At 38.7% G+C, this 25249-nt stretch overlaps 1 protein-coding gene across 6 annotated transcripts in view; it reads right to left on the minus strand.

Moving 5' to 3' along the window:
- The window catches only part of ESRRG (estrogen related receptor gamma), a 625896-nt gene that overhangs the window by 151972 nt on the left and 448675 nt on the right, over window positions 1-25249 (minus strand). For all 6 annotated transcript variants that reach the window (XM_060644356.3, XM_060644357.3, XM_060644361.3 and 3 more), the window contains one exon: window positions 4863-4979. In XM_060644356.3, coding sequence (XP_060500339.1) covers window positions 4863-4979 — 117 coding nt within the window. The remainder of the gene's footprint in view (window positions 1-4862; window positions 4980-25249) is intronic.

Raw genomic sequence — 25249 nt, forward strand, 5'->3', positions numbered from 1 at the left:
TTAATGTACCTATGAGTACATTAAAGGAATTCTTCTATTTCTTCATGCACATTTTAAAATATGGGTTATTTGTCCATTTTCTCTGATAGAGGAATGAGCCCTCCTTTCTTCATCTCAACCACTTTACCTATGTTGTTGGTGGTGAAAACTGCTTGGGTTGAAGTCCCTTTTTTCCTTTTTACGCTGTTGTCTTGCTTTGCTTGACCTAAGGGTAAATATTAAAAACTAAATTTCCTTATGAAATTTTGGAACCAATTTTCACCTATTGTATGTCTATAAAAAGTCAGAAAGGACCCCTAAGATCGTTGACATCGCCGAAAAATAACAAAATGTATATGAATTTGTATTAGTCCAGGAGGTCAGTATAATATATCCAGATTCTAGCTCATGGCGTCACCCCCCAACCACATACCCTGTGTCTAAATTAGCTCTCTCGGGTTTACAAAAACCTCATAAGCAAGGTAAGTTCTGTCTTCAGTCCCATGCTCACAAGTAAATAGGCTGCAGTAGGTCTTAGAGGTTGTGCAACTTGTTCAGGTCCAGGAGGTGGCAGAGCCAGGCATTGAATCTAGGTCCGCCTCACCCTGAAGCTTGACCCTTACTGTTTCCAGCAACAAGAGCTAATATTGATTTCATCCTTATTCTGTATCATGTGGCATGCTGAGCACTTAACCTGCAGTCTCTTATTGGATATTCACGACATTTTATTCGCAAATACTACTACTGCCATCATCTTATAGATGACGAAACGGAAGACTAGAGGGGCGCCTGGGGCGCTCAGCCAGTTAAGCGTCCCACTTCGGCTCGGGTCATGATCTCTCGGGTCGTGAGTTCAAGCCCCGCATCGGGCTCTGTGCTGACAGCTCGGAGCCTGGAGCCTGCTTCGGATTCTGTGTCTCCCACGCTCTCTGCCCCTCCCCCACTCATGCTCTGTCTCGCTCTGTCTCAAAAATAAAAACATTTTAAGAAAATTTTAAAAAAAGAAAGAAATAGAAGATTAGAAGGGCTTAAGTATCTTTTTTTTTTTTTTTTTTAAGGCAAAGTGAAATACACTCTTTTGGCATGAAATAGCTAAACTGGTCCTCCATGCTTCTGTGATTCATCTATACTTTGTCATGCACGCTGGCCTGGCTGGGGAATATCACGCTGTGTATGACTGTGGGTGCCTTGCTCTCGTGTGCAAGAGTCCAAGAAAAATACTTGAGTCGCCAAGGTGAAACCCATCATACCAATAAACAGCAAAAAGCCCTTTAATCCTTCGATCAGTGAATGTTATACCTAAATAAAATAATTATTGCTTTCATAAAATGTCTCTGTTGGCCACTGACAGAGAGTAAACTGAACCAGCGTGTCCTGCAATAGCCTTTAAATAACCAAGGAGAGAGATCAAAATAAAAATAAATCTTGACCAGATTTATAGGTGCACTTTGATTAGTTCTTGTTTTTTTCCTTCAAATACGCAATACCTGAAAAAAAATGAAAAGGGAATGTTGGGACCAGATATCTTGTAATAGATGGGTCTTCTCTGACATACAGTATGGTATAATGCTGACAAAGTAATGCTGGCCCATCATTCGTGAGGCTTACTAGCCAACTAGAGCCCAGAAAAGGGGATTTTCCAGGATGTGGAAAGGCACAACCATTTGGATTTGAACAAACTTTCATTTTTTAACTGTACTTCTTGAAGTCTGGGGTTTTGTTTTGTTCTTATGTTGTGACACTTTGTTATTTGCTCCACACAACAAATTCTTTGTTTCAAACGATAACAACTTTTTGACTCAAAAATTCTAACGTTAAAATCAAGTAGTTCATTCAGACATAATTCTGGCGCTGGCTAAGGAGAAGGCATATCTTCTAAGAATTTAATCGCGCACAACCGTGACGCAATTGGGGTTGTTTACACTCTAAGCTGTCACTTCCCATTGGCACCCTAAATCATTAGCAGAAATACCAGTGAATAAACCCGGTTCAAACAACCCATTGTGTTGAAGTGAGTGAAAGTTTCATTTTTCTCTAAACCACCCTTTTAATGAAAACTTCTTTATTTCCCTCAGGCAGCACTTTATCTAAGATGTATTTGGCTGGTGGCATAAAAATACCCGGTAAAGGAAAGAAGGTTCCCATCAAAGCTGTTGAAATCTGATTTCATTTCAGATTCTAGAACTAATGTTGTTTTTTGTTTAAATAGATTTTGTCTGTCAATTTCCAGACCTGCTGTGCCATCAGCCTGTATGGACTGCTGTGGTCAACACGGGGGTTGTAGCAGCAAATTTTATTATGGACTGGTAATTGAATTGAACAGGTTTACATTTGAATAGATTTACTACATCATGATCTCTGACATACTGCACGGGACTGAAATCCCTCTCCATCCATAAAGATACATTTAAGACAGTATCATTCTCTCCAGGCTGAGGAGGCCAGTCTTGAGCCAAGGAGATGGCCAAACATAATTGTGCATTTATATGCAGGGTGTAATACAATATTTCACTGCATTTTTAAGTACAAAAGAAGAGAAATATTCCATATTTACTCATAGCCATCCTTTTGGGGGGAGGGGCTTAGAGAACTGGTATTTTCCCATCAAAGTGGGCATAAGGAAGTAAAGGAAAATAAATTATTATTTAAGTATATCAGCAACAGCAGCAATTCCCTTGAAAACGGACCCTCTAAAGGCTTGATAAGGGCAACTGAAGAGGTGTGAATTACAGATAAGCACTGTCCCATTTCTTTTCACCAACAATGTTTAATTAAACCCAGTTCACACTTCCTCATCACTCTAACCACCCTTCAAAACTGCTCCTGCTTCAAAACCACAACGTGGGAAATTAGTTAGAGGAAATTTTATTATTATTTTTTTTACTTCCTCCATAAACCTGGAAGTGCAAAGAGTTGAGTAAATCATGGGGGTAAAGTGAAACCAGTCAAAAAATGCTACCAACCTGGAAATGGAGACATATCTCCATGTACTTTAGTTTTTGAAAATAAAAGCCACATCTAGGACACAGCAATGCAAAGCGCTAATTGATATATTATTTTTATGGCACTTTAAATACATGGATTTGCTCTTTGAAAATGATTCCTCAACTCCTGACTCTTAATTTACCCCTTTTGAATGAGCGTAAGTTTAGTGCGAGTCTCTACAGCTCAACTAAGCGGCAACATAAAGACCAAAAGTCGACCACCAATTACTCACCATTTACCGTGAAGTAGGTTTTGTTTGTCACTCTTTTACAGGATTTAAGGCAATTGCTAAGATAAAGCTTTCAACCTCAAAAGAAGTGAGCTATCACCATCATCCTAACTAAAAGGGAGATTCTTTGTCCTGTGTGTAGTGTCATTATGGTTGGGTTTTTATTTATGTTTTTCCTGGTCAAAACTGTCCCATTGGCATTTCCACTTAAGTTTTCTCTAGCAAGAGCAATCATACCCGACTTGCTCACTGTTGTACCACTGCAGTCTAGAATGATGCCTGGCACTCTGGAGAAACCTAATACATATTTAGCAAGGGCATTATAAATACAAAATATACTAACTGTGAAAAATCCTAATAGTGCCAAAGGCTATATGGTGAAAAGGGAAAATACCCCTCCTCACTGGATTTACAGTGCCACACTGTCCCCAATCTTTATTTGTCCCTCCTTCTACTTCCCCATGTGCACCCTACCACAAAGCATATCTCCCTTCTACCATTCTTTCTCCTTTCTCTCTCTCCAGATATTTTCATATGAATTATTAAGATAAACTTTTTATAATTTTTATTTAATATAAATACATATTTGTATATAAAAATATACTCATATATACGGTGAATCCCACTACTAGGGGATTTGTGCTTTACTTTATTTTATTTTTTTACTTGACAATACATTTTGCGTCACCTTTTCATAAGGCTTTAATTATACAATTATACACCCTTTGTTTATAGCTTTCCTCACCCCCCCCCCCCCCAGAGGAAGAGGAGAGTCAAGATGAGAAGAAGAATTTGAGAGTCTTCTCTGTTCCTAGTCAAATGAGGGATTAGTTCTTAGTGGTCTAGTAAAGGTCTTAAGAACATAAGTCCAAAAGAGAAGACTGGAAAAAAAGAAAGAGTGTTTTACACCTAAAATTAATTTTTTTAAAAAAGTGGTGGGGCGCCTCGGTGGCTCAGTCGGTTAAGCGTCCGACTTCAGCTCAGGTCATGATCTCGCGGTCCGTGAGTTCGAGCCCCGCGTCAGGCTCTGTGCTGACTGCTAAGAGCCTGGAGCCTGTTTCGGATTCTGTGTCTCCCTCTCTCTCTGCCCCTCCCCCGTTCATGCTCTGTCTTTCTCTGTCTCAAAAATAAATAAACGTTAAAAAAAAAATTTAAAAAAGTGGTAACAATATGAAATGATGGCTATGTTGATTGGCTTGACTCTGGCGATTATTTCACAGTACACATGCACATCAAAACATCAAGTCATACGTTTTAAATATATAGTTTTTATTTGCCAACTATATCTCAATTAACGACGGAAGGAAAAATCTCTCTGCAAACTTAGAAAGGAGAAGAAACACAAAAAGACAACGACTAGCCTCTTGGTGTCCTTCGACCTTCACCTCCTGCAAATTGTAAAGGTAAAAAGAACCAGAACTACCAAGCATACCTGGTGAGCTTAGCTGCACATGTGACGTTTCCCACCTTGTCCCCTCCTGTCGATGTCAAGCCGTCAGCCAGGACTCATCAGAAAACTCAGGCGTGAACAAGTATTCTGTCATCAGATTCAGGGTGCTTACTGTGACCCCCTCTTTTCCTGATTTCTCTAGCATTTCTGTAACCCCTTGCACACACCCCTTCCCCCATTCCCACCCTAAAGCGCGGGGCCTCTAACGACGTGCCTTACCTTCTTTCAGCATGCCCACTTTTAAACACTTCATGAAGCGGCAAGCCTGGCAGGATTTACGTCTGCGCTTTGTGATTTCACATTCATTCGTGGCGGGGCAGCTATATTCTATATTACCTAAAACACAGAGTTTGAAGGAAAGCGGTTAGATTTGCAAGACCCCAAAAATGTGAGCATCCCAAAGGCAATGTCTACGCATTCATCCTGCCCCTCCCCTCAAAAAAAGTCACAGGAGATTCATGAAGATGTCATAAATGTCACGAAGCTGTCTGCTCGGTAGCAACCACTTGAGATGCACTGAATAACTGGAAGATAAATGGTAAAGGATCTCAAAAGCTTAAGTTTAAAGTTAGCCTTTAAAACACTATGCTCAGTCTACCCGTGTAAAACATCAGTCTTTCAGAATCTTAGGATCGAAATGAATTTTCAAACTAGATTATTTCCGTAAAAGCACAAACGGCAAAATCATATTCTCGTATCATCAGTTCTGGATTTCCTTTGGTTACGAATGCTCCAATGCATCAGGCTTATCGTCTTTCTGACACTAAACAGCACAAACCCCACTGTGAAAAATTATCAGCAGGCTAACCTGGGGCCTTACAATAAGCTCCTAGAGGGCAGGGACCGAAATGACTTGGCTCTCACTAGGCCTCACAACATGGTTCTCTGCTTCGTAAATGTTTATTGAAAAGGAGGAGGAAGAGGATGATGATGACCATCATCGTCATCATCATGTTTGTTACATTATCTGCATTAATGAATTCCAAACACTCAAGCTCCATGAAAGTGTCATAAATAAAAATAAACTGCTACGAAACTACACTGTTAATATCAGAGTTGACATTATTTGTGGTCGTACTTACACACTGGAAGTGATAAATATGTAGCCAGAAGAAGATCCAAACTTTGACTTGAAATTTTTTCAATTAATGCCAATGACAGCATGTGGGATGTGCTCTGGGGCTGCCTACAGCTTTGCAAAGAAGCTGCCTTTAAAATAAAGCCTCTCTCCCGTATCAGCTCTGTCACATAGTGCTTGAAGGTCTTTCCTTGCTTCCTAACCCTTTCCCCTTGTGATTAAGTGCATTAGTATCTTAATGAAAATGCATTCTGTTTATTGCCCTCTTGGGAAGGGGGAGGTCATCACACCAAATGCATAAATTGTCATCAGAGACGGTCCGAGCATAATTGCAATTTTGCTGCTCCGTGTTTGCAATACTCAGGGTCCATCCAAGTCCCCTGAAACATGCGCAGATTCTAGTAATTAGCATAGAGTCTGCCTGGGACCACAGCATTGATGAAATATTTCAGAGTTAATCACACTTTGTAAACACTGATTTATATTGACTACCTTTCTCCAGACTGATGTCTCCTCATTAAATATCACATTAGTGGATTGCAGGATTGTACAAAGACTCAACTACTCAGCAACTGCTAATTCAACAGGAAGTAACACCTAACCACTTATAACTACTGAAAATTGGTTAAGTATGCATGACTAAAAAAATTTTTTAAAAAGCTGTGTACTATAACTGGAGATAAGCCTATCAAAACTGTTTGACTAAATTAGCATTCTAACTCAGGGCATTTATAGTAATAAAAGCAACTACTTTTTAACATAAGAGATTCAATAATAAGAGTAATATTAATTGCATCAACAAAGGCACACACCATCATCTTCAGAGATATTACTAATACCCAGGAAACTGAGGATAAGTCAAAGGAACCAGACTGGCTGGGTCATGGCTGAGAATAAAAGGATTTAGGATCTGAACTTTAGATGAACCATTTTTCACTGCTGTGCTCCTTTAACCATCACTGGAAATTTCTTTTGCATACAGGGAGTATTGCTAGTAATTTCCCAGGGATTAATTAGTATTCTACTACCAGATTCTTTCACTCTACATACCTCTTCCTATACTTATTAAAAAGAAACTCTGTCTTTGCTTTCTTAGAAAGAGCTGAACAATAACTATAAGGGAGGAAAAATGGTTTCCAAACAGCATTTCTTGCCCTGTTTTTGCCTAAAGATTCAGTATCAAGTCCTACCTTTGTTCACTTTCCAATATCAAAGCATGACCCGCACTTTGAACTCAATGCTGGGAACTTCTACCAGGGTGACCCACCATTCCCCTCCCCGCCCCCACAAAAAAATCATCTTTCATTTCCAACCAGTTCCTCTTCATCTGAAAATTCTATCCTCATTCTCCACAAGAACACACTTCTGACAGGAACCTAAGTCAGGCACGTGTGAGCTCACATGTGGACTGTGGGCGTGATCTCCTAACTGGGCATTTTGCCTCCATGCTGTCCCCCTGTAATCCATGCTGCATACCTCTTCCTAGGACTTCTTTGGGTACGTCGGTACCCTAATTAAAAAAAAATCACTAGGGGCGCCTGGGTGGCTCTGTCGGTTGAGCGTCCGACTTCAGCTCGGGTCATGATCTCACAGTCTGTGAGTTCGAGCCCCGCGTCGGGCTCTGTGCTGACAGCTCAGAGCCTGGAGCCTGCTTCCGATTCTGTGTCTCCCCCTCTCTCTGCCCCTCCCCTGTTCATGCTCTGTCTCTCTCTGTCTCAAAAATAAATAAACGTTAAAAAAATTTTTTTTTAATTTTAAAAAAATTTAAAAAAAATCACTAGATTTCTATGGCCTCTTGAATTAAATATAAAATATTAGATTAGCAAACAAAATCCCCATTCCAATAAAACTCCTGCCTACTTCTCCAGCAATATTACAATTATTACCTTATGTGAACTTTCTGATGCAGCCATTTCAATTTATTCTTTTCCTGTGTCCTTCAGACTTCCCTCTGAGAATGATCTATCTTTGCCCCTCTTTTCTTCTTAAAATTACTTCCAAGTCTCAATGTTCAACTCAAATTCCATTCAAATCTTTCATGAAAACCTCTCAGACCATCATAGCAGAAAATGACTTCTTGGTTCTCATATCTTTTCACGTACTCTCATCACCTACAGACATGCCATATTTTGTCATACCTTTTTTGCATGCATATTACCCATTAGATGGTAAGATCCTGGAGGCAAGGACCATTTCTTACACAGTAGAAAAATCTTCCACCAAAAAGTAGTAAATAAGTAAAATAATATGCTTAGAAAGCTTATATTTTCTTGATTCCTCAAGGTCATTGCTTTGAACACTAATTATGGTGCTATAATGTAGTAATGCCCACAAGGTCAAGAGCTAGACATCTCATCAGGAGGCAATGTTAAGAACACTAAGAAAATCTGGGGCGCCTGGGTGGCTCAGTCAGTTGAGTGTCTGGCTTCGGCTCAGGTCATGATCTCGCGGTTTGTGAGTTCGAGCCCCGCTTCGGGCGCTGTGCTGACAGCTCAGAGCCCGGAGCCTGTTTCGGATTCTGTGTCTCCCTCTCTCTCTGTTCCTCCCCAGCTCTGTCTCTCTCTGTCTCTTTCTCTCAAAAATAAATAAACATTAAAAAAAAAAAATTTAAAGGACACTAGGAAAATCATTCCACGAACCAAAAAACAGTATTCAGAAACTTAGTTAATTTTTTAAAACCTTGAAAAGTGGCTTTGAGAAAAATGAAATGCAAGGCAAAACAGGAAGAGATCATTGAGGGGAAAACCAAAAATATACAAAAGCTGCTAGGGAACAAAGTGTGAAAAGAAAAAAAAAAACTGTAAGAGGCTTTAAAGGAAATAAAAGAGCATCTTGATATGAATAGAATAAGAATGAAAGGAAAATAAAACATGAAAATACAGACAGATGACACTAAAAGGGTTAACTTTTACCTTGTTATAGTACTTATTGAACACATTGGAGAAAATATTTAGGAGTGATTCAACAAGAGTAGCTAAATCTATGATTTATGACCCTTCTAAGGATGATTGTGTAAAGATTTTTAAATTTCTTCAAAAAACAGAAGGGAAATTATAAAATTACCACATGAGAATTTTAGATCATATATAAAGAAGTACTCTAGTTTCCTTTCTAACCATTACATTCCATAGTTCCTCAATGACAAAAAGAAATGTAAAGGCAGAGAAATTTTTAATAGTGCCTTAGGATGAACTTTGAGGGAGAAGATCTGTCTTATTCATTCTTGGATCCTTGATGCTCATCAATGAGCCTGCAATTTTGTATCATGTGATGGGCTGGAACAGAAAGAGGTAGTTCCTGCTCTTGAGAAGTCCACAGTCTTACAGAGGAGATAAGACTTGTAAGCAAATAACAATACAATTTGGTGTAGGGGGCAATGGTTCTGGATTCAGTATTAGCATGCACGTGCAAACACACGCACTCCCACAAATGTAGAGATCATGCCTAAGAAAGTCAATGAATTCTGAGACTAGGAGCGAATGACCAAACTATGCTGTGAAAAATGAATACCTAACTACGCCGTGGTAGAAGTATCTTCCCAAAGCTATAGGCAACAAAACATTTTTGTAAAAATTTCACTGTGAACGGGTAGAAAATATAGTGGTCCTGAGTGTTTGCACAAATGATATATTTTCAGCTTAAGTTTACAGAAATTGTTTATGATGAATCAGGTATCCTTCAGCCAAATTTCAATAAATTAGTCTTGACATATATGAGTGATAACCTTGATTTCACTAAGTAACACCAGTTTATATCTTGAAAAACAAATCAACATTATTCTAAAGAACTTATGTGCTGGAGGGATACCTCTCTAATTTCAAAGCCCTCCCATCGAGTTTTAGTTCGTTGTTGTTGGCTATGATCACCCACCCAACAAAGTCTTTGATCCGTGTTAGAGTCTACACAGATTCTGTCCTTGAAATACCTTCCCTGGTGCTTTTTCAATGCAATAATTTTTTTAAAGGCATTTTTATCCTAAAAATGTGCTGCCCCAAGCACCTGGGTAATAATGCTACATCTATTTTGGTAATGGCTCAAAGACATTACTCCCAGTAGACCACGTGACCTCTACGGGGCACTTGTTTTCCTTCGATTCGCGAAAAGTGGAAAGCAGGTAAAAATATTTCCAGTAGCAACTGTGGGTACCTGGAATGTTAACACAGGACAGTCATTCGGGAGGAGGCAGAAGTTATTGTTCACAAGCTAGGATTCTCATTTCAGACACGGAGTTTTCTTGGATTATAGCTTGCTATTTTCTGGGACACATTTGTTAGATGGCACCGGGGACTGAATTGGGCACCGACTGAGGACACGACTGGAATTTTCCCAGTTTTGTCAATAGCTGGGGAAGTGAGCTCTGTTGCAGAGGGAACCAAATCAACATGGAAGCTTTGGGTTTTAAACCAGGCTGACAAGAATGATAGAGCAATTTATAATATCTCCTGGCAGCTTTTCAGAAAGTCCTGGGCTCTGATTACTTATTTCAGAGTCTTTTGTACAATTAGTTTGTAGGCAATATAATTTTCTCACTTACTGCTTAATAGAATCTTGCAGCTAGCTGGCGGATAGAATAACAGGGTGTATGTAAAACTCCAGCCTGGAGTGCCAGTGGATAATTTGTATATTCCTTTCAGTCACTTAATGGACTTTTACAGTTTGGCAGTGAAAGGGCTGAATGATGTAAATTAGCATGGCATCTCAAAATAAAAATATATGTCAAATCCTTACTCCCAACCCACATCACTCAAACACAGTAATGATGCATTTGGCTTCATGCAGTTCCTAAGAGTTATCCTCTTTTTCATACATACAGACATCATAATTGTAAAGCCACTTTGAAAGCATCTGTATATTTCCCCCAATTGTTTTAATTTTATTAACAGAACCAAATGGCTTGAGATGACCCACAGGGCGCTCCAAGTGGGGTTTATCCAATTGTTTTCTAGTATTAAGTAATTTTAAAATAATGGGATTTGCCTTAGTACACAATTACAGAGCATTAAAAACATGCAGCCAATAATCCATAGTATTTTTGTTTTAAATGACCAAAAACATTCAAAAATGAAAGAAAACCCTCTAGTGTATAATAGTAAAAGTTTTTCCATACAGCAAAACACCTTTCCTTTCTCTCCTTTTCTTTTCTTTCTTGTTTTTAATGCTTCCTTTTTCCTATTTTCTGCCCCTTCCACCTGAAATTGAAATATTAGCTATAAGTAGGATTATATAATATGGAATAATAATTTATTACATATCCGTACATCAATGTACACACTTTTTAAATTTTTTCAAAGAATCCCAAGTTAGACTTCAAAGTTACCCAGAGACATTATACCTGTTCCCAAAGGATTGCTCTGAATACTTTTTGAAGCTCCCTTTAGAAATGCCACTAAAGTCACTTTACAAGCTATAAGGTGGGGGGGGGGGGGGGGGGGGGCGTCAAATTACATTTCATCCGTATTCACCCAAAACATCTGACTGCTTCCTTATCGCAAGACATGATGGCAAATGATATGTGCTCAGTATTAAATTTTAAATTTACCTTCAAATTTCAAAGATCTCTAGATCACTGATGGTATTTTGAGAACCTGCCTCAAGTTCTAAAAGAGGATGCCCAAAGGTATTATAAGGAATGGCCATGTCAGATTCCCAAAGGGATGGCAGATCACCTGTGAAATGGAGGCTGTGGCCTACTGAGACGGGAGGAGAGGGTGTCACATCCAGTTAACAGTCATGCCCAGCTCTTATCAAAGCAATTTCATGTATAGGGTTATGCCAAAGCCTCACATTCTTTGCCTTTTTGCTGCCCCTCTATCCTCTTAAAAAAATGAGGTGGAAAATAAGCGGGTAGAGCAAAGGTCTTTTGATATTTGGCTCTTCAGATTCTATAGGATTAAATTCCAATAATCACAGACATAGTACACAAGAGCCATACTAGTATATTCAGGCACAGACTACTGCATTTTCACCTTGAAGCTCAGGCCTACCTCCCACTTGAGAAGAGATGACGGTTTGTCCTTAAGGGAAAAAAAAAGATCAGAAAGAAGCCCATAAGCAGGTAGGCTCATAAACCCTGAGCAACGTCGACTGACTATAGACTGACATGCTCTGGTTTCATCTTCCGGCGAGCCATACTGGGTGGGCCACTGAACCCACAGTGGGCATCCACCACCTCTCTGTACGATACAGCCAACCACAAGATTGTATTGACCTGTTGAATTAAATAAAAAATAGACCCACAAGAAAACAGTTTTGTCAAGTGGGGGGAAATTATTCAGCCTTGATTTTTTTCCCAGGTGAAACAAAACATAGCCTACCTCAGCTTCTACCAAGTCCGTAAACATGGACATTCCTTTATAACATAAATTTCACAATCAGTGACTAAACATGAGGCACTGGGCATGCTCATCTCAAAGAAAAGGTGGAAGAAATTACTGGACGCCCATTGCCTATAACATACTACCCTGCATAGGGTTTAGGAAGACATCTCAAAATAAATGAGTGAAAGCAGAGGAGGAGAGAGAAGGGGAAGAAAAGAAATGGCAGATGAAGGTCCAAATTAGCTCTGCCATTTACTAGCTGTGTGGACTTAACTAGTTACTTTACCTTTACTCCTGTCAGATTACTAAAATATATAGGAGGAATAATCACGTGTACTTTATAACACTGTAAGAATTACATGTAATATAGGTATTAAAACCATAGATCACGTTGTTCACCCTTCTGAGAACAAAAGGGAGAGACACTGTAGGATTTCATCAGTTACTAAATACTTTTGCTCTTAAGACCTAAATCTGGAATTTGGAAATATTATAAAACAACCTTCCTCACATTTATGCAAAAGTGTAAAAATGAATATGTCATTCACCCAGAGAAGCTGAAAGAAAATTTTGCCTTGCCAACAACTCTAGTGTACATGGCTATATTTTACAGATAATAGGAAGAGAGGAAGAAGAAGAAGAACTCAAGTCATTTTTTTTAAAGCACCAAATTGTCTAAGAAGCGAATTTCTGAGATATCAGCCATATCTCCTTGTGAGCACTTCCTGTCACTATGCTGGGGCTCATAAACTGCACATCAGTGGGTGTAATCTGATTATAATCAAGGGTAAAGGATTTGCAAAGCTCTTCCAAATCCCACCAGCCTTATCCCTTCCCAGAGTCTCACGTCAATTTCTATGCCTATCTATCCCGAGCCCACCCTTGTCTGACACGCACACTGAATTAGTCCAAATTCCTAGAAAGCAGCATTATCTTTTCTGCTGGCCCTCTTCACGTGCCTCTTTTACCACGTCTTCCATGAAGCTTTCCCAGAGCCCACAAGACTGAGTCCTTATGGGTGTAACTGGTTCATCTCACATTTGTCTTCACGTGGGTCATTCTCTTAGAACTCAGCATACTTTGGGGCACCAGGGTGATTCAGTTGCTTAAGAATCTGCCTCTTACTGAGAACAAACTGAGGGTTGATGGGGGTGGGAGGGAGGGGAGGGTGGGTGATGGGTATTGAGGAGGGCACCTTTTGGGATGAGCACTGGGTGTTGTATGGAAACCAATTTGACAATAAATTTCATATATTGAAAAAAAAAAAAAAAAGAATCTGCCTCTTGATTTCAGCTCAAGCCATGATCTAATGGTCATGAGTTTGAGCCCCACATCAGGCTCTGTTCTCTCTCTCTCTCAAAAAATAAACTAAAAAAATAAAATAAAATAAAATAAAAAAAGAACTCAACATCCTTTATTATTTGTGTCTACTGGATCACCTACTTCCTGTTCCAATTGTATATTCCTTAAGGACAGGAACTTACAACCCTTGGAATCCCCTGTGTCCAAAGAACGTGTAGTCAAGTCAATGACCCACAGGAAGCCACCCATTACCTGTTGACTTGATTTTTAGTGATCCTATTCCTCATTCCTTCATTTTAATATTTAGCCCCAAATTATTCTTTAAAAAAAGCTAAGTACAGTCAATGAGACAAAATAAAACTAATAGGAAACTGCTAATAACGTATCATTTGGCATTAGGCAACACAAAATTAAAGGATATTAGACTTTGAGGAGAACTTAACGTTAGCTGGTTCAGCCTCCTTGTGTTAGAGACCACAGACAGGTAAATATGTACTGATTAATTTCTATTCGCTGGACCCTCTTGACAAGGATATGGATTAATTAATTACAAAAAAAAAAAAAAGACTAAAACTCAAATATCCTGACATCCAGTCCAATGCTCCCTAAATTCGCCCATTAAAATCTGCATATCAATACCTATAATAAACACAAAGGGTGTCAGGCACTATTTTATGTGTTTTACAGATATGAACACCATTTGGCAGATGAGAGAATTAAGGCACTGAAAGAAAGTCCGTGCTCTTAACTATGATGCAATGCTGCCTGACTCCGATCTTCTAAAAGTAATGGAGTATTGTTCGAAAAGAAATAAAAAATGAAACTCCTATCTTCTGAGAGTGTGCTTTGTGTAGTTGTTGTTGCTATTGTTGCTGGTTGGAAAGGAAATTTTGATGCCTTAGAATCGTAAGATAGGGGTGGATCTTGGCATTGTCTTTTGCTGTTGTCAGACTTATGGTACAAGGGCAGCTGTGGGAGAGGATAGGGTTGCTTTTGGGGAATGGAATCTCTCAACACCTCAAAAAGAAATCCCTCTACTTGTCTCTGTACCACTACGGTTTGCGGACAGTTTAATTCCACAGAAACCAAACAGACCATGTCACCAAAGCAACAGGTGTCAGGTTGTAAACAATGCATTTTAAAGATCCCAAAATAATGCTATTGTTCATGATAGGAGAGAAAAGTAATCCACACTCGGGAGAGTGTGTTCTGAAAGGCATTTTAAAAAGGAATAATCAGTATCTAATAAAAAACACGCTCGCTGATGAAGATGATAGAGAATACAAATATCTCTCATCCAAGGTAACCAGAAATGCAATGTTTTTTAGTTTTGATGCGATGACATCTTCTTGGAAAAGGCAACTCTTCTTCCCTAGTGTAGAATGCATACCCTGTGTGACGTGTGTAGCCACTGCATCTCAGTTTCTAAGCTCCTACAGAGTAGGGATGGTGTCACAGAAGTATTTATAAAAGAGCTCAGAGATGACCACTGCCATAAGAAAGATGATAGCTGAGGCAACCATAACCCCCAAATTTGCTGTGCTCAGTATTCCACAGCAACTTTTACATGTTCTGTCTCTACCTACATGTTTTGAACTTTGATGAATTTTCTTATCTGTTTTTTAAAACATATGACTAAAAAGTGGTTTAACAAAATACTTTAGGTGAAAGAAAAAAATGCTAATAAAATCTAAGGCATTCACTATTTTTTAATAGAAAGGTACATTTTACAGTGGCAGTCATCAAACGGTACAGGAAGTCCATGTGACAAACATGGAGGCATTAGGATCATAGCCTATGTGACAAAGCAACTGATTCTTTTTTTTTAATTACAAAAAAAATTTTTTTAAGTAATCTCTCTACCCAACGTGGGGCTCGAACTCACAACCCCAAGATCAAGAGTTGCATGATTTTCCAACTGAGTCAGCCAGGTGCCCCAACTGACTCTTATATATGAAATTGACTTCATACCAATCCAAAGACTCTCCTTGTACCTTCAACAAGTAAACACAAGCACATCTTTTCCTAATACTGTCCTTAAATGTTTCTGTTCTTGAGTGCCATCAATGTGCCAAGAACTTTGTCAGAAAAGAGATAATATTGGTATTAGAGACTTACTTCTTTCAAGATCAAGTTGATGCATTCAACAAGCATCTATCTGTGTCCTCCAAAGTTGGCACAGATTTGGGGAAATCTGCTGGACACAGTGATGGTAACTGATCTGACCTTAAACTGCAGGAGGCAGTACAACAATGGTTACAAGATAAGATAGGAGTCAAACGGGGTTCAAGTGATTGTTCCACCATTTTCTACAGGAGTCAAGGAAAGCTTTTAAATTTCAAGTTTCTTTCTTCAGGGGTGAAAGATGGATCATACCAATGGACACATTTATGGTGTTGCTATGAAAATCAAATGAGATCATGTAACTCAAGGCCTGAACCAGAATGAGCACCGATTCTCAACAATAATTACAACATTGTAATTATATGCAGGGAAGGGATTCAGGATGCAGAAAAGCTAAAGGGGCTCTACAAGTGGCCAGGTGCTGGTTCTCAGTGCAGAAGTGAGGAAATGCCTGGCAGAGAATTTCTTCTGGCCTGTTGCAAGAAAGCCAACAGGCATAGACCTGATGTCCAAATCACAGGCACATTATGAGAAGTAAAAGCAAACAAATATTCAAAAGACAGTACAGGGTCCCTGGGTGGCTCCATTGGTTAAGTGTCTCACTCTTGATTTCAGCTCAGGTCATGATCTCATAGTTTGTGAGATCGAGCCCCACATTGGGCTGAAAACTTGGAACCTGCTTGGGATTCTCTCTATCCTCTTTCTCTACCCCTCCCCCTGCTCACAGTCATGCTCACTCGCTCTCCCTCTCTCTCTCAAAATAAATAAATAATCTTAAAAAAAAAAAAAGGATAGTAATAACTAATTACCCCAAAGATCAGGGAACTGACATAGGACTGCCAAGTGGAGTTAGAGTAAAACAAGGAAAGCCCAAGGGAGGACCACGAAAGTTTCCTAACATGTGGTGTTTGTACCTAAAGATTTTCCTCTCTGAAATAAAACCTGTGTACTAAACTGTCTGCTATGATAGGGATTGCAGAAAAGTGCCAGGCATTTCTTCAGGAAGGAGAAGTATAGGGGAAAAGTTAGCAGTGACGGAGGGGGACTTCCTGTGTGGTGACGGCCCAGGGGAGGCAGGGAAGGCTGGGGATACCTGTTTAGCTCTCACTCCTTCATATAACAGCAAGAGTGGACAAGTGTTTTTTATTAACGGTCCAGACAGTAAACATTTCAGTTTTGAAGGTCATTTGGTCTCTACTATGACTCCCCAGAAATCTGGCAGAAGCCCAAAAGCAGCCACTAACAATACAAGAATGGGCATGGCTGTGTTCCAATAAAACTTTCTTTAGCAAATTTCTTTGGCTCCAGACCTTAAAACATATGGACAAAAGGCAGCAATGATTTAAAACAAACAAACAAACAAACAACAACAACAAAAAAAACCACCACACACACAAAACATCTTTTACCCATTATTTCCTTTCTTACTTATAACTCTGTCAAGTAGCTTCCTACAAGTTAGGCACAGACATTACAAAAGAAATCTTAGTAAATTGGTACTATCTCAGAGGAACAAATGGCATAAGAAGTTGGAGGGCTTTTGCTTTAAATATCTATAAAATTTGAAATTGTTCCCCATGTAAAACATAGTTTGAAGACTCTGGGGGACAGTGAAGGCGTTCCAGAAGCAAGGAGGTGCCTTGGGAGTAGTGAAGATGCTTTGGAGGCAAAAGGTAAAAAAAAAAAAAAAAAAAAAAAAAAAAAGGTGCAATCAAGGACAAAATCTTGGGCTAGATTCATTCCTTTGAAGATTCTTGTACTTGTCTCTGATCTTCTTCAAATGAAAACTATGTGAATAGTTTGCACTGGAAAATGGATATCAGAATGTAGACTTCGCTATGCTTTCAGATTCACTCCAAAGGTACATTCAGATTTCAAGCTCTAAATTCTAAATTAATCAAAATTTCCTGTGTACTAAATCCTCTTCTTTTCTTTTTGTGTTATTACTCAGCTGTGCCTTTATTAAAAAGTATATTAGAATTCAGTGGTCTCTTTAAGCTAATTCAAACCAAAATAAACAAGATTTCATCCCAAAGAACATAATTTTTTTCTTTAAAAATACAGATTCATTCGTATAATCACATTCTCCCCCCTTCTTCTGACTAGTATTCATCATAAGAAAAAAAGAGTTGCCCTCTACTGCAGTCACAAAGTTTACACAAGCAGACAACCATTTTCACATCAAAACAAGAAAAGAAATAAACCTCTTTTCTTCTGAAATAAAGAATTGAAGAGTCTGGAAGTTTTATCAGTGGTGGGGGTGGAGATATATTTTTAGGATCAACCTAAAACTAACAACTAAAAATCCAGAGTAGCAGAGCACCTGGGTGGCTCAGTTGGCTGGGTGTCCGACTTCAGTTCATATCATGATCTTGCGGTCCATGGGTTTGAGCCCCCTGTCGGGCTGTGTGCTGACAGCTCAGAGCCTGGAGCCTGCTTCGGATTCTGTGGTCTCCCTCTCTCCCTGCCCCTCCCCTGTTTGCGTGCGCACACACTCTCTCTCTTTCAAAAATAAACATTACAAACATCATTTAAAAAATCCTGAGTAGCAAAATGAGAACCAACAGATAAAAATCAGGGAAGTGAGACAGAAAACTGGTATGATAGAAGAACTGAGCCCTCAAACTTCATACGTAGGGGGTTTCTAAAAATGAATTAAAAAAACAGATCTTTTTAAGACATATTTCTGATTGTCTCCTTTTTAAAAAACCTTTACTATTAAAAACCTTTACTATTATCTAATCATAACTTTGGAAATATTCTTAATTTCCCATTTTTATTTTATTTTATCAATGTTATAGAAAATTTTGCCCATGGACTAAAATCTCTTACAAAGAATTCAGTCTAAAATTATTTGATGCTTTAAAAGCTTAAAAAATATGCAAGGCAGGGTAATGAGTAGTAAAGAGCACAGGATCATGGCTCACACTGTCTGAGATCCAGTTGTTTTGGGGCCATTATTTTTCTAAGCCTCAAATTCCACATATATAAATATGATAGTATAATAATATTAGTATCTACTTCTTTGGGATAATGGAAGAATTAATAGAACAATTAGTGTAAATCACTTAGAACAATGTGGCACATTGTAACAGTTGATATAGTCATTATGACAGACTAATGAATTTTTCATCTACTGTTAGTGGTAAAGGCATTGTGTGCAACTCAAGAGGCTGAAAACAACTATTTACATTGTTCACATATGTAATTATTTATGCACAGCCTAAGGAGGTAAAAGATTAGAACTTCAAATTCAGAAAGTATGTGAAACCCTTCAAAAATGTTTACACATTCACCTCACGCGCTCATCAGAAAAGAAAAGAAAAGAAAAGAAAAGAGAAAAGAAAAGAGAAAAGAGAAAAGAGAAAAGAAAAGAAAATTAAAGAGAAAAGAGAAAAGAGAAAAGAAAAGAAAAGAGAAAAGAAAAGAAAAGAAAAGAAAAGAAAAGAAAAGAAAAGAAAAGAATTGCAGGATGGATGCAGAGAAATTGAAACCATGTGCACTGTCAGTGGGAGAGTAAAATGGTGCAGCCATTATGGGAAACCAGTCAGTATGAAGGTTTGTCACAAAATTAAAAGTAGAATTACCAGATGATCCAGAAATCCCACTTCTGGGTATCTATCTAAGAAATTGGAAACAAGATCTGAATGAGATGTTTCTACACCCGGGTTCACTGCAGCATTATTCACAACACCCAAGAGGCGGAAACAACCTATTGTCTTTTGATGGGGGAATGGAAAAAGCAAGAGTGGTATAGACATATAATGGAATATTATACAGCCTTTAAAAAGAAGCAAATACTGTCATATATTACAGCATGGATAACCCGAGGACATTCTGCTAACTGAACCAAGCCAATCACAGAAAGACAAATACTGCATGATTAGAATATAGGAGGTAAAAGTAGCCAAACTCACAGAAAGCACAAAAGTGGTTTCCAGGGGCTGGAAAGAGACGGGAATGGCGAGGGGAATGGGCAGTTGTTTAATTGGTGTAGAGTTTCAGTTTTACAGCATAAAAACATTTAAAGATTTGTTGCACAAAAATGTGCAGTTAACTAATACACTGCACACCTAAAAATGACTAAGATGGCAATTTTTATGTTCTGTGATTTTTATGTCACATGCATTTTTTATGTGTATGTTGTGCTGTGTGATTTTTACCACAATAAAAATAAAATAAATATTAAGAAATAAATAAATGCTTAAACATCATTCAGATGTAAACACTTTTAAAATTGTGTAAGTGAGTTGCAAGGACTAGGCCATTATTGAATCCCATTATCAACAACTTCAAGAGAAAGTGGATTAATGCAGTGGGTACTCTTTACCACATCTAAGATACTATCTGAGTTTATCAAGTAATAGATCAGAAAAAGGAAACACTGCTCTGGGCTTGTTAACAGTAAAGGAGAAAAGTTCTTTCTGACCCATGCCATGAAACCCTACCCCGCCATTCCTTACATCCCACCTTATAGCTTCAAAGACTTGAATTTTAACAAGTTACTGATGTCTCCCTTCCTCAGGACCCAGCAAATCATACTGCGACATATACTCTTACAACTAATTACCAAAATGACCCACATTCACATCAATAGGAACCTGAGACCATAGACCTTTCCTTGCTCATTCTTTGTTTACCTTCCTACCTTTAGGGTGAACATTGTAATCTACTGGGGTTAGCAGTAACTAACTTTGAGTTTACGGGAGGAAGGGTCTTATCACATAATTACTTTAACATAGGCATTAAAGCGTGCATTCTGAAAAAATAAAGCACAAGGTATCATTCCTACTATAGCTACTGAGGCAATTCTAACAAGGCAATTTATCAGTTGGTTCTCTGAATAAAACAGCCTGATTTGTCAGGGCTTGGTTCTGGGTCAAGGGAGAACAAGAATGGGAGAATGAAAGCTATTAGCATAGAAAGCGAAGCACTGATAGCTTTGCTGGGCAGTTTATCTAGTAATCAAAAAACAGCCTCCGGCCCTTCATCAAAAAATGGTCACCAGATAATTCTAGGGTGGTGGTGGGTCCTTCCAGAAGAAAGTCCACTGGTCTGTAGGCAAAGGATCTGCCACACCCCACTTCCTAAGAAGTCCATCACAAATATAAAATTCGACCACAGTAAAAGACAGGAGAGCAAATGGCATTTTTACAGAATTAATTGGAACTGATCTTGGAGTGCCTCAGTCTTGAGCGTGTAAACTACACAAAGTCCTCCTCAGTCATTACCTGCCCAGAGGAGTGTTGGTGTGGAGTGCCGGGAGGCGTTTTAGATTTGACAAGTGGTAGGCTGGGGCAGGCTAAGAAAAGAAAAATACTCACCAACAGAGTGCCTAGAAGAAACGGCAATGCGCACGCTCCCTTTCCACAGGAGAGGGACTGACTCAGGAACAGGTTTGGGCAGCCCAGGTGGGTTGCCATGTTGAGATGTTGCCACGCTGGAACCAGAGACAGCACCAGGTCTCATGCCACAACCAGTACCCTTCCCACCATGCTGCTACCTCTGAGGACCCCAGCTCAGGTGAACCATGGGAAACTGACTGTATTATCTGAGGGCAGACAGTTTCAGTCAAGAAAAATAAGTTTACGAAAATAAATACAGGAGAGCATGGCCTCTTACGTATGCATGTACATGTAGAGATAATCCAGAATTACCTCCTTATTTTTTATGACTCTATCATGTAGGCCACGTCAAGGAGAATCAATGGAGAATATATTAATATTACAGATACATCAGCACTTTAAAGTATGAAGACAGAGCTAAGTTTTTTTGTTTGTTTTTAAGTAGGCATTCAAGTCCAGCGCAGCGCCCGGTGCAGGACCTGAACTCACAACCCTGAGATCAAGACCTGAAGTGAGATGATGGGTCAGACGCTAAACTGACTAAGCCACCCAGACGCCCCAGAAGATACAGCTAAGTTTAAAAAATTACTAAAACGCTTGTCCTTCTATTAATTACAATTATTGCACTTTTAAAAATTAGTGATACTATTATCACAAATGTCCTTTTCAATTTTTTATAGTTAATTACAAAAGATTAATGTTTATTTATTTTTTTAATATGGAATTTACTGTCAAATTGGTTTCCATCAAATATCCTTTTTTAAATAAGTAAAAATAAACATAATGTAACTTACCCGAGGAACATAAAACGCATACTATATCACTTCCCAACCACTGCGAAACAGCATAGACAGTAGAAAAGAGTGTCACTCATTTTGCAAATATATTGCTACGGAAGTGAATTTTGTTTGGCTAATGTGACTAAAATATCTCACTAATTTGACAGTAAACTATAGTTGGACATTTTACCATGTCATAAAAAGTTTCACTAAAAATTCGTTTCCTCCTGCCATTGGCATATACCCCTTACACCGGACAGGTTCTTATCCAGTGTCACTCAGCTGGTAAACTTCCCCTGTGAATCAATAGCTAAAATGATACGTCAATGTTAAATGACTTTCAAACTACAGTAACATAACGAAGTGTTTAAAAAACATGTAAATGACACCAGAGACGGTCATGTCACAAATTTGAGTTCCTAATATCTGAAGGACAAAAATATAGTAAGGATAGTTAAATGTTCTTCTATTTTCTTCTCTTTGATCAAAGATCAACCATGCAATTTAATCTCTGAAAATAATCATTCTTATACAACTCAAGATCCAACTTTTTGTCAACTGCTCTGTTACTATGTTTTAATTTACATTGATTCCACTTTCCAATTCGCTAACATGCACGAATATGACACAGTGAACAGTGACAAGAGATTAGAAAAATGTGATCCTTGAAAAAATAAAAACCTTCGGAAAACTGAGATAGTACACTTAAAAGATCATCATGATACAGAACTTGCTTTCAGTTTAAAATAATAGGTATGGAAAGTTGCCTAAAGAAGTCCTCTGGGTTGAAAATCCTAGGAGTCAATGTTGCCTACAAGAAGATAAATTGGGGTGTTTTGGTCTGGCAGTTACCCAGCAGTCAAATCGAGCCCCAGGCATATTTTTGTATGGCCCCAAGCTCAGAGTGGTTTTTATATTCTTAAACAGCTTAAAAAATAAAACAAAGCCAAGCAGAGTATGTGACAGAGAAGGCATGTGACCCACAGGTCCTAAAATATTTACTCTCTGGCTCTACAACAACTTGAGAAGTGATGACAATTTAGGTGCGTTCCTAAAAGTCAGAACAAACCACAGAAAAGAAATCACTACTCTTTTATCCCTAGAAGTGGGTTCATTAAGTCAAAAGTAAGAGAGATGAATCTGTAAATTATGCTTTTTCCTAAAAGATCCATTCACATAATACATATTCTCTACCAACACAGAAAGTCTGTAATATAATTTTTACTATTAAAATAAACACTGAAAGTTACAATTAAAATAGCCAGAGTATAATGATATCTCTCATTTATAATTTGGCAACATAAATGCATTTCCAAGAATCAGACAAAATTGGAATCAAATGCAAGAAAAAGTGGAAAAGTCACTTAAACTTTAACAAAAGCAAACTCTGAGCTAAAGCAAATGAATTGTACACAATATTTCTTCTGTAATATTAGTATCAATATTTAATTTAATACTACATCCAAACTGATAACCCCTGAGATTCTTCAAGTCAATTTAAACATTTCCATATTATTTTGAGTTTTAATCTTAGAACATATTAGAGTTTTAAAGAGGTCATTTATAAACTGGGGTAAGTATTTTTCTTAAATACTATTTAAGTTAAATAGAGAGTATTTTATATTTTCTTTTGCAAGGTTCAGATGATGCTCAGACACTCAATTTGTAAGTCTCTTCTTCCTCCAGTGTTGCAAATATTCTCTTCTAAGACTAAAATAGCACAAATGGCAAAGAAAACGTGACACCCAGGAAAGATCCTCTAGGACTATGCCGCCTGCTTTGGGAAAGAGTCAGCAGTTCAGTATGGAAGAGAAGTAGGCACATCAGATCCACAGGCTATGCCCGCAGCGTTAGCAGATGGCTAGCAGGCAAACGCCTCATCTTTAATGCCCCATGTTTAAGGGGATATTTAGGCTCTTACCATGTCACCTTTAGAACCAGACCAAAAAAAAACAAAAAAAAAAAAACCTTCACCTGAAGGCCCTGGGCTTTAGAAGACTTCACAGTGCAGGGGGCCCTTCAACAGGCTAAAAGGAGAAGACCAGCTGGAGCCGACCCCCTTGTAGCCCATGATCCCCAGTAGCTGGGACTCTCAAATTCTGCGGCTAAATTGCCACAATCCCCTTCCAGGACCTGCATGGGCCACTCCCGTGGGTCCATCCTCTGGAAGGTGACCTGGACTGGACTGTTGGTGTGCACATTATGACACCCATGCAGTCTAGGGGTAACTGTTTGGAAGGGGTCAATGTGCCTTGGACATGTGAGCAAGGGTGTCCACGCTATGCACAGGACATAACAGGAGGTAGAGGGGAAGAGAGAAATGGCGTGGGTGTAGGCTAAGGACGGACCCTCTTTCTACTACCTCTTTCTGACACAAAATTCCTATGAGTCTAAGAATTCAAAATGCAAAGCTGGCCTCCCAGGCCATTATGAAGGTATGTTTGTCCAATAGAAGAAGAGAACATACGTCACTTAGCAGTTTGTTATCTCGATTTCTAAGCTTCTAAACATTTACACATATGTTACGTGGCTGACCGCCATAGTTCTGTCTCGGGTCCCACAAATGTCCAGAGGGAACTCAGTTCTTATCACGGTCACTCCTACATCTCATGCTGCAAGGACGTCCTGCTTCTTCATTCCTGAACCCCACATGTAAAGCTTAACTGGGAATCTGATATTTCACACAAGTCCCAGGACTCAGGCTCCTATTCTGATTTACCCAGTTTCCCATCCATTGACACAGAGGGAAAAAAAGGTAATTTATTGCCATAAAACTATACAAAACTCATCGAATTTCCAGTCAGCCCACTCAAATCCTCCTGGTGAAAAAGGGCACCATTGTCAAGAATGGCTTCAGGGAGAGAGGGTTTATTATCATAGCATAAGGTAGATAGCTATGATCTGAGGAAGCCTACACATCCCAGTTCAGCATCAAGGACACACTTGTGCTGGAATATCTGAACCACCCAGTATTTGAGTATCCCAGTACACTGCCAGTATCAATCAAAATTCATAATTTATTGAGCACTTACTATGGGCCAGGTAATTGACAGACATTCTCTCCTTTAACCCTTCCTACCTGGGAAACAGAGGCACAGTGATGTTAAGGTCTCTCAGCTCTAAATGGCTGACACCTAGGCCTGGTTTTATATGAACCCAAGACCTATGCTATAATGAATATCTTGAAAAACAAAACAAAACAAAACAAACCCAAAACCTGATTTTTTAAGTATACAATTTCCTCTTCATGAAGGTGTGGGGAAAACGAAAGGTCTTATCTCTAGCCCAGAAATGAGCAGCTGAAAGCGCCTTATTGGCCATATAACTATATACAAATACACACACACACACACATATATATATATATATATATATATATATATATATATATTATTTCCCATATCCTTGTAGAGAAAGTTAGAACTTTGTATGTTAAATGATGAACTATGTATTGATATTGATATTTTGGGGGCATAGGAAGATATTTTTCTTCTCTTGCTTCCCTCACTAGACTCCAAGGAACACTCTTAACAGGAAGGTACACGCACCAAAAAATCTCCCACTCATTTATGAATCGGGACTAACACTGGGATTGAAAAGAAATCAGAATAATGATATCACACACACCATTAAAAAGCCCAGAAAATGGCAATGAGATCAC

This window comes from Panthera onca, chromosome F1, assembly GCF_046562875.1.
Source record: "Panthera onca isolate mPanOnc1 chromosome F1, mPanOnc1 haplotype 2, whole genome shotgun sequence".
Lineage (NCBI taxonomy): Eukaryota > Metazoa > Chordata > Mammalia > Carnivora > Felidae > Panthera > Panthera onca.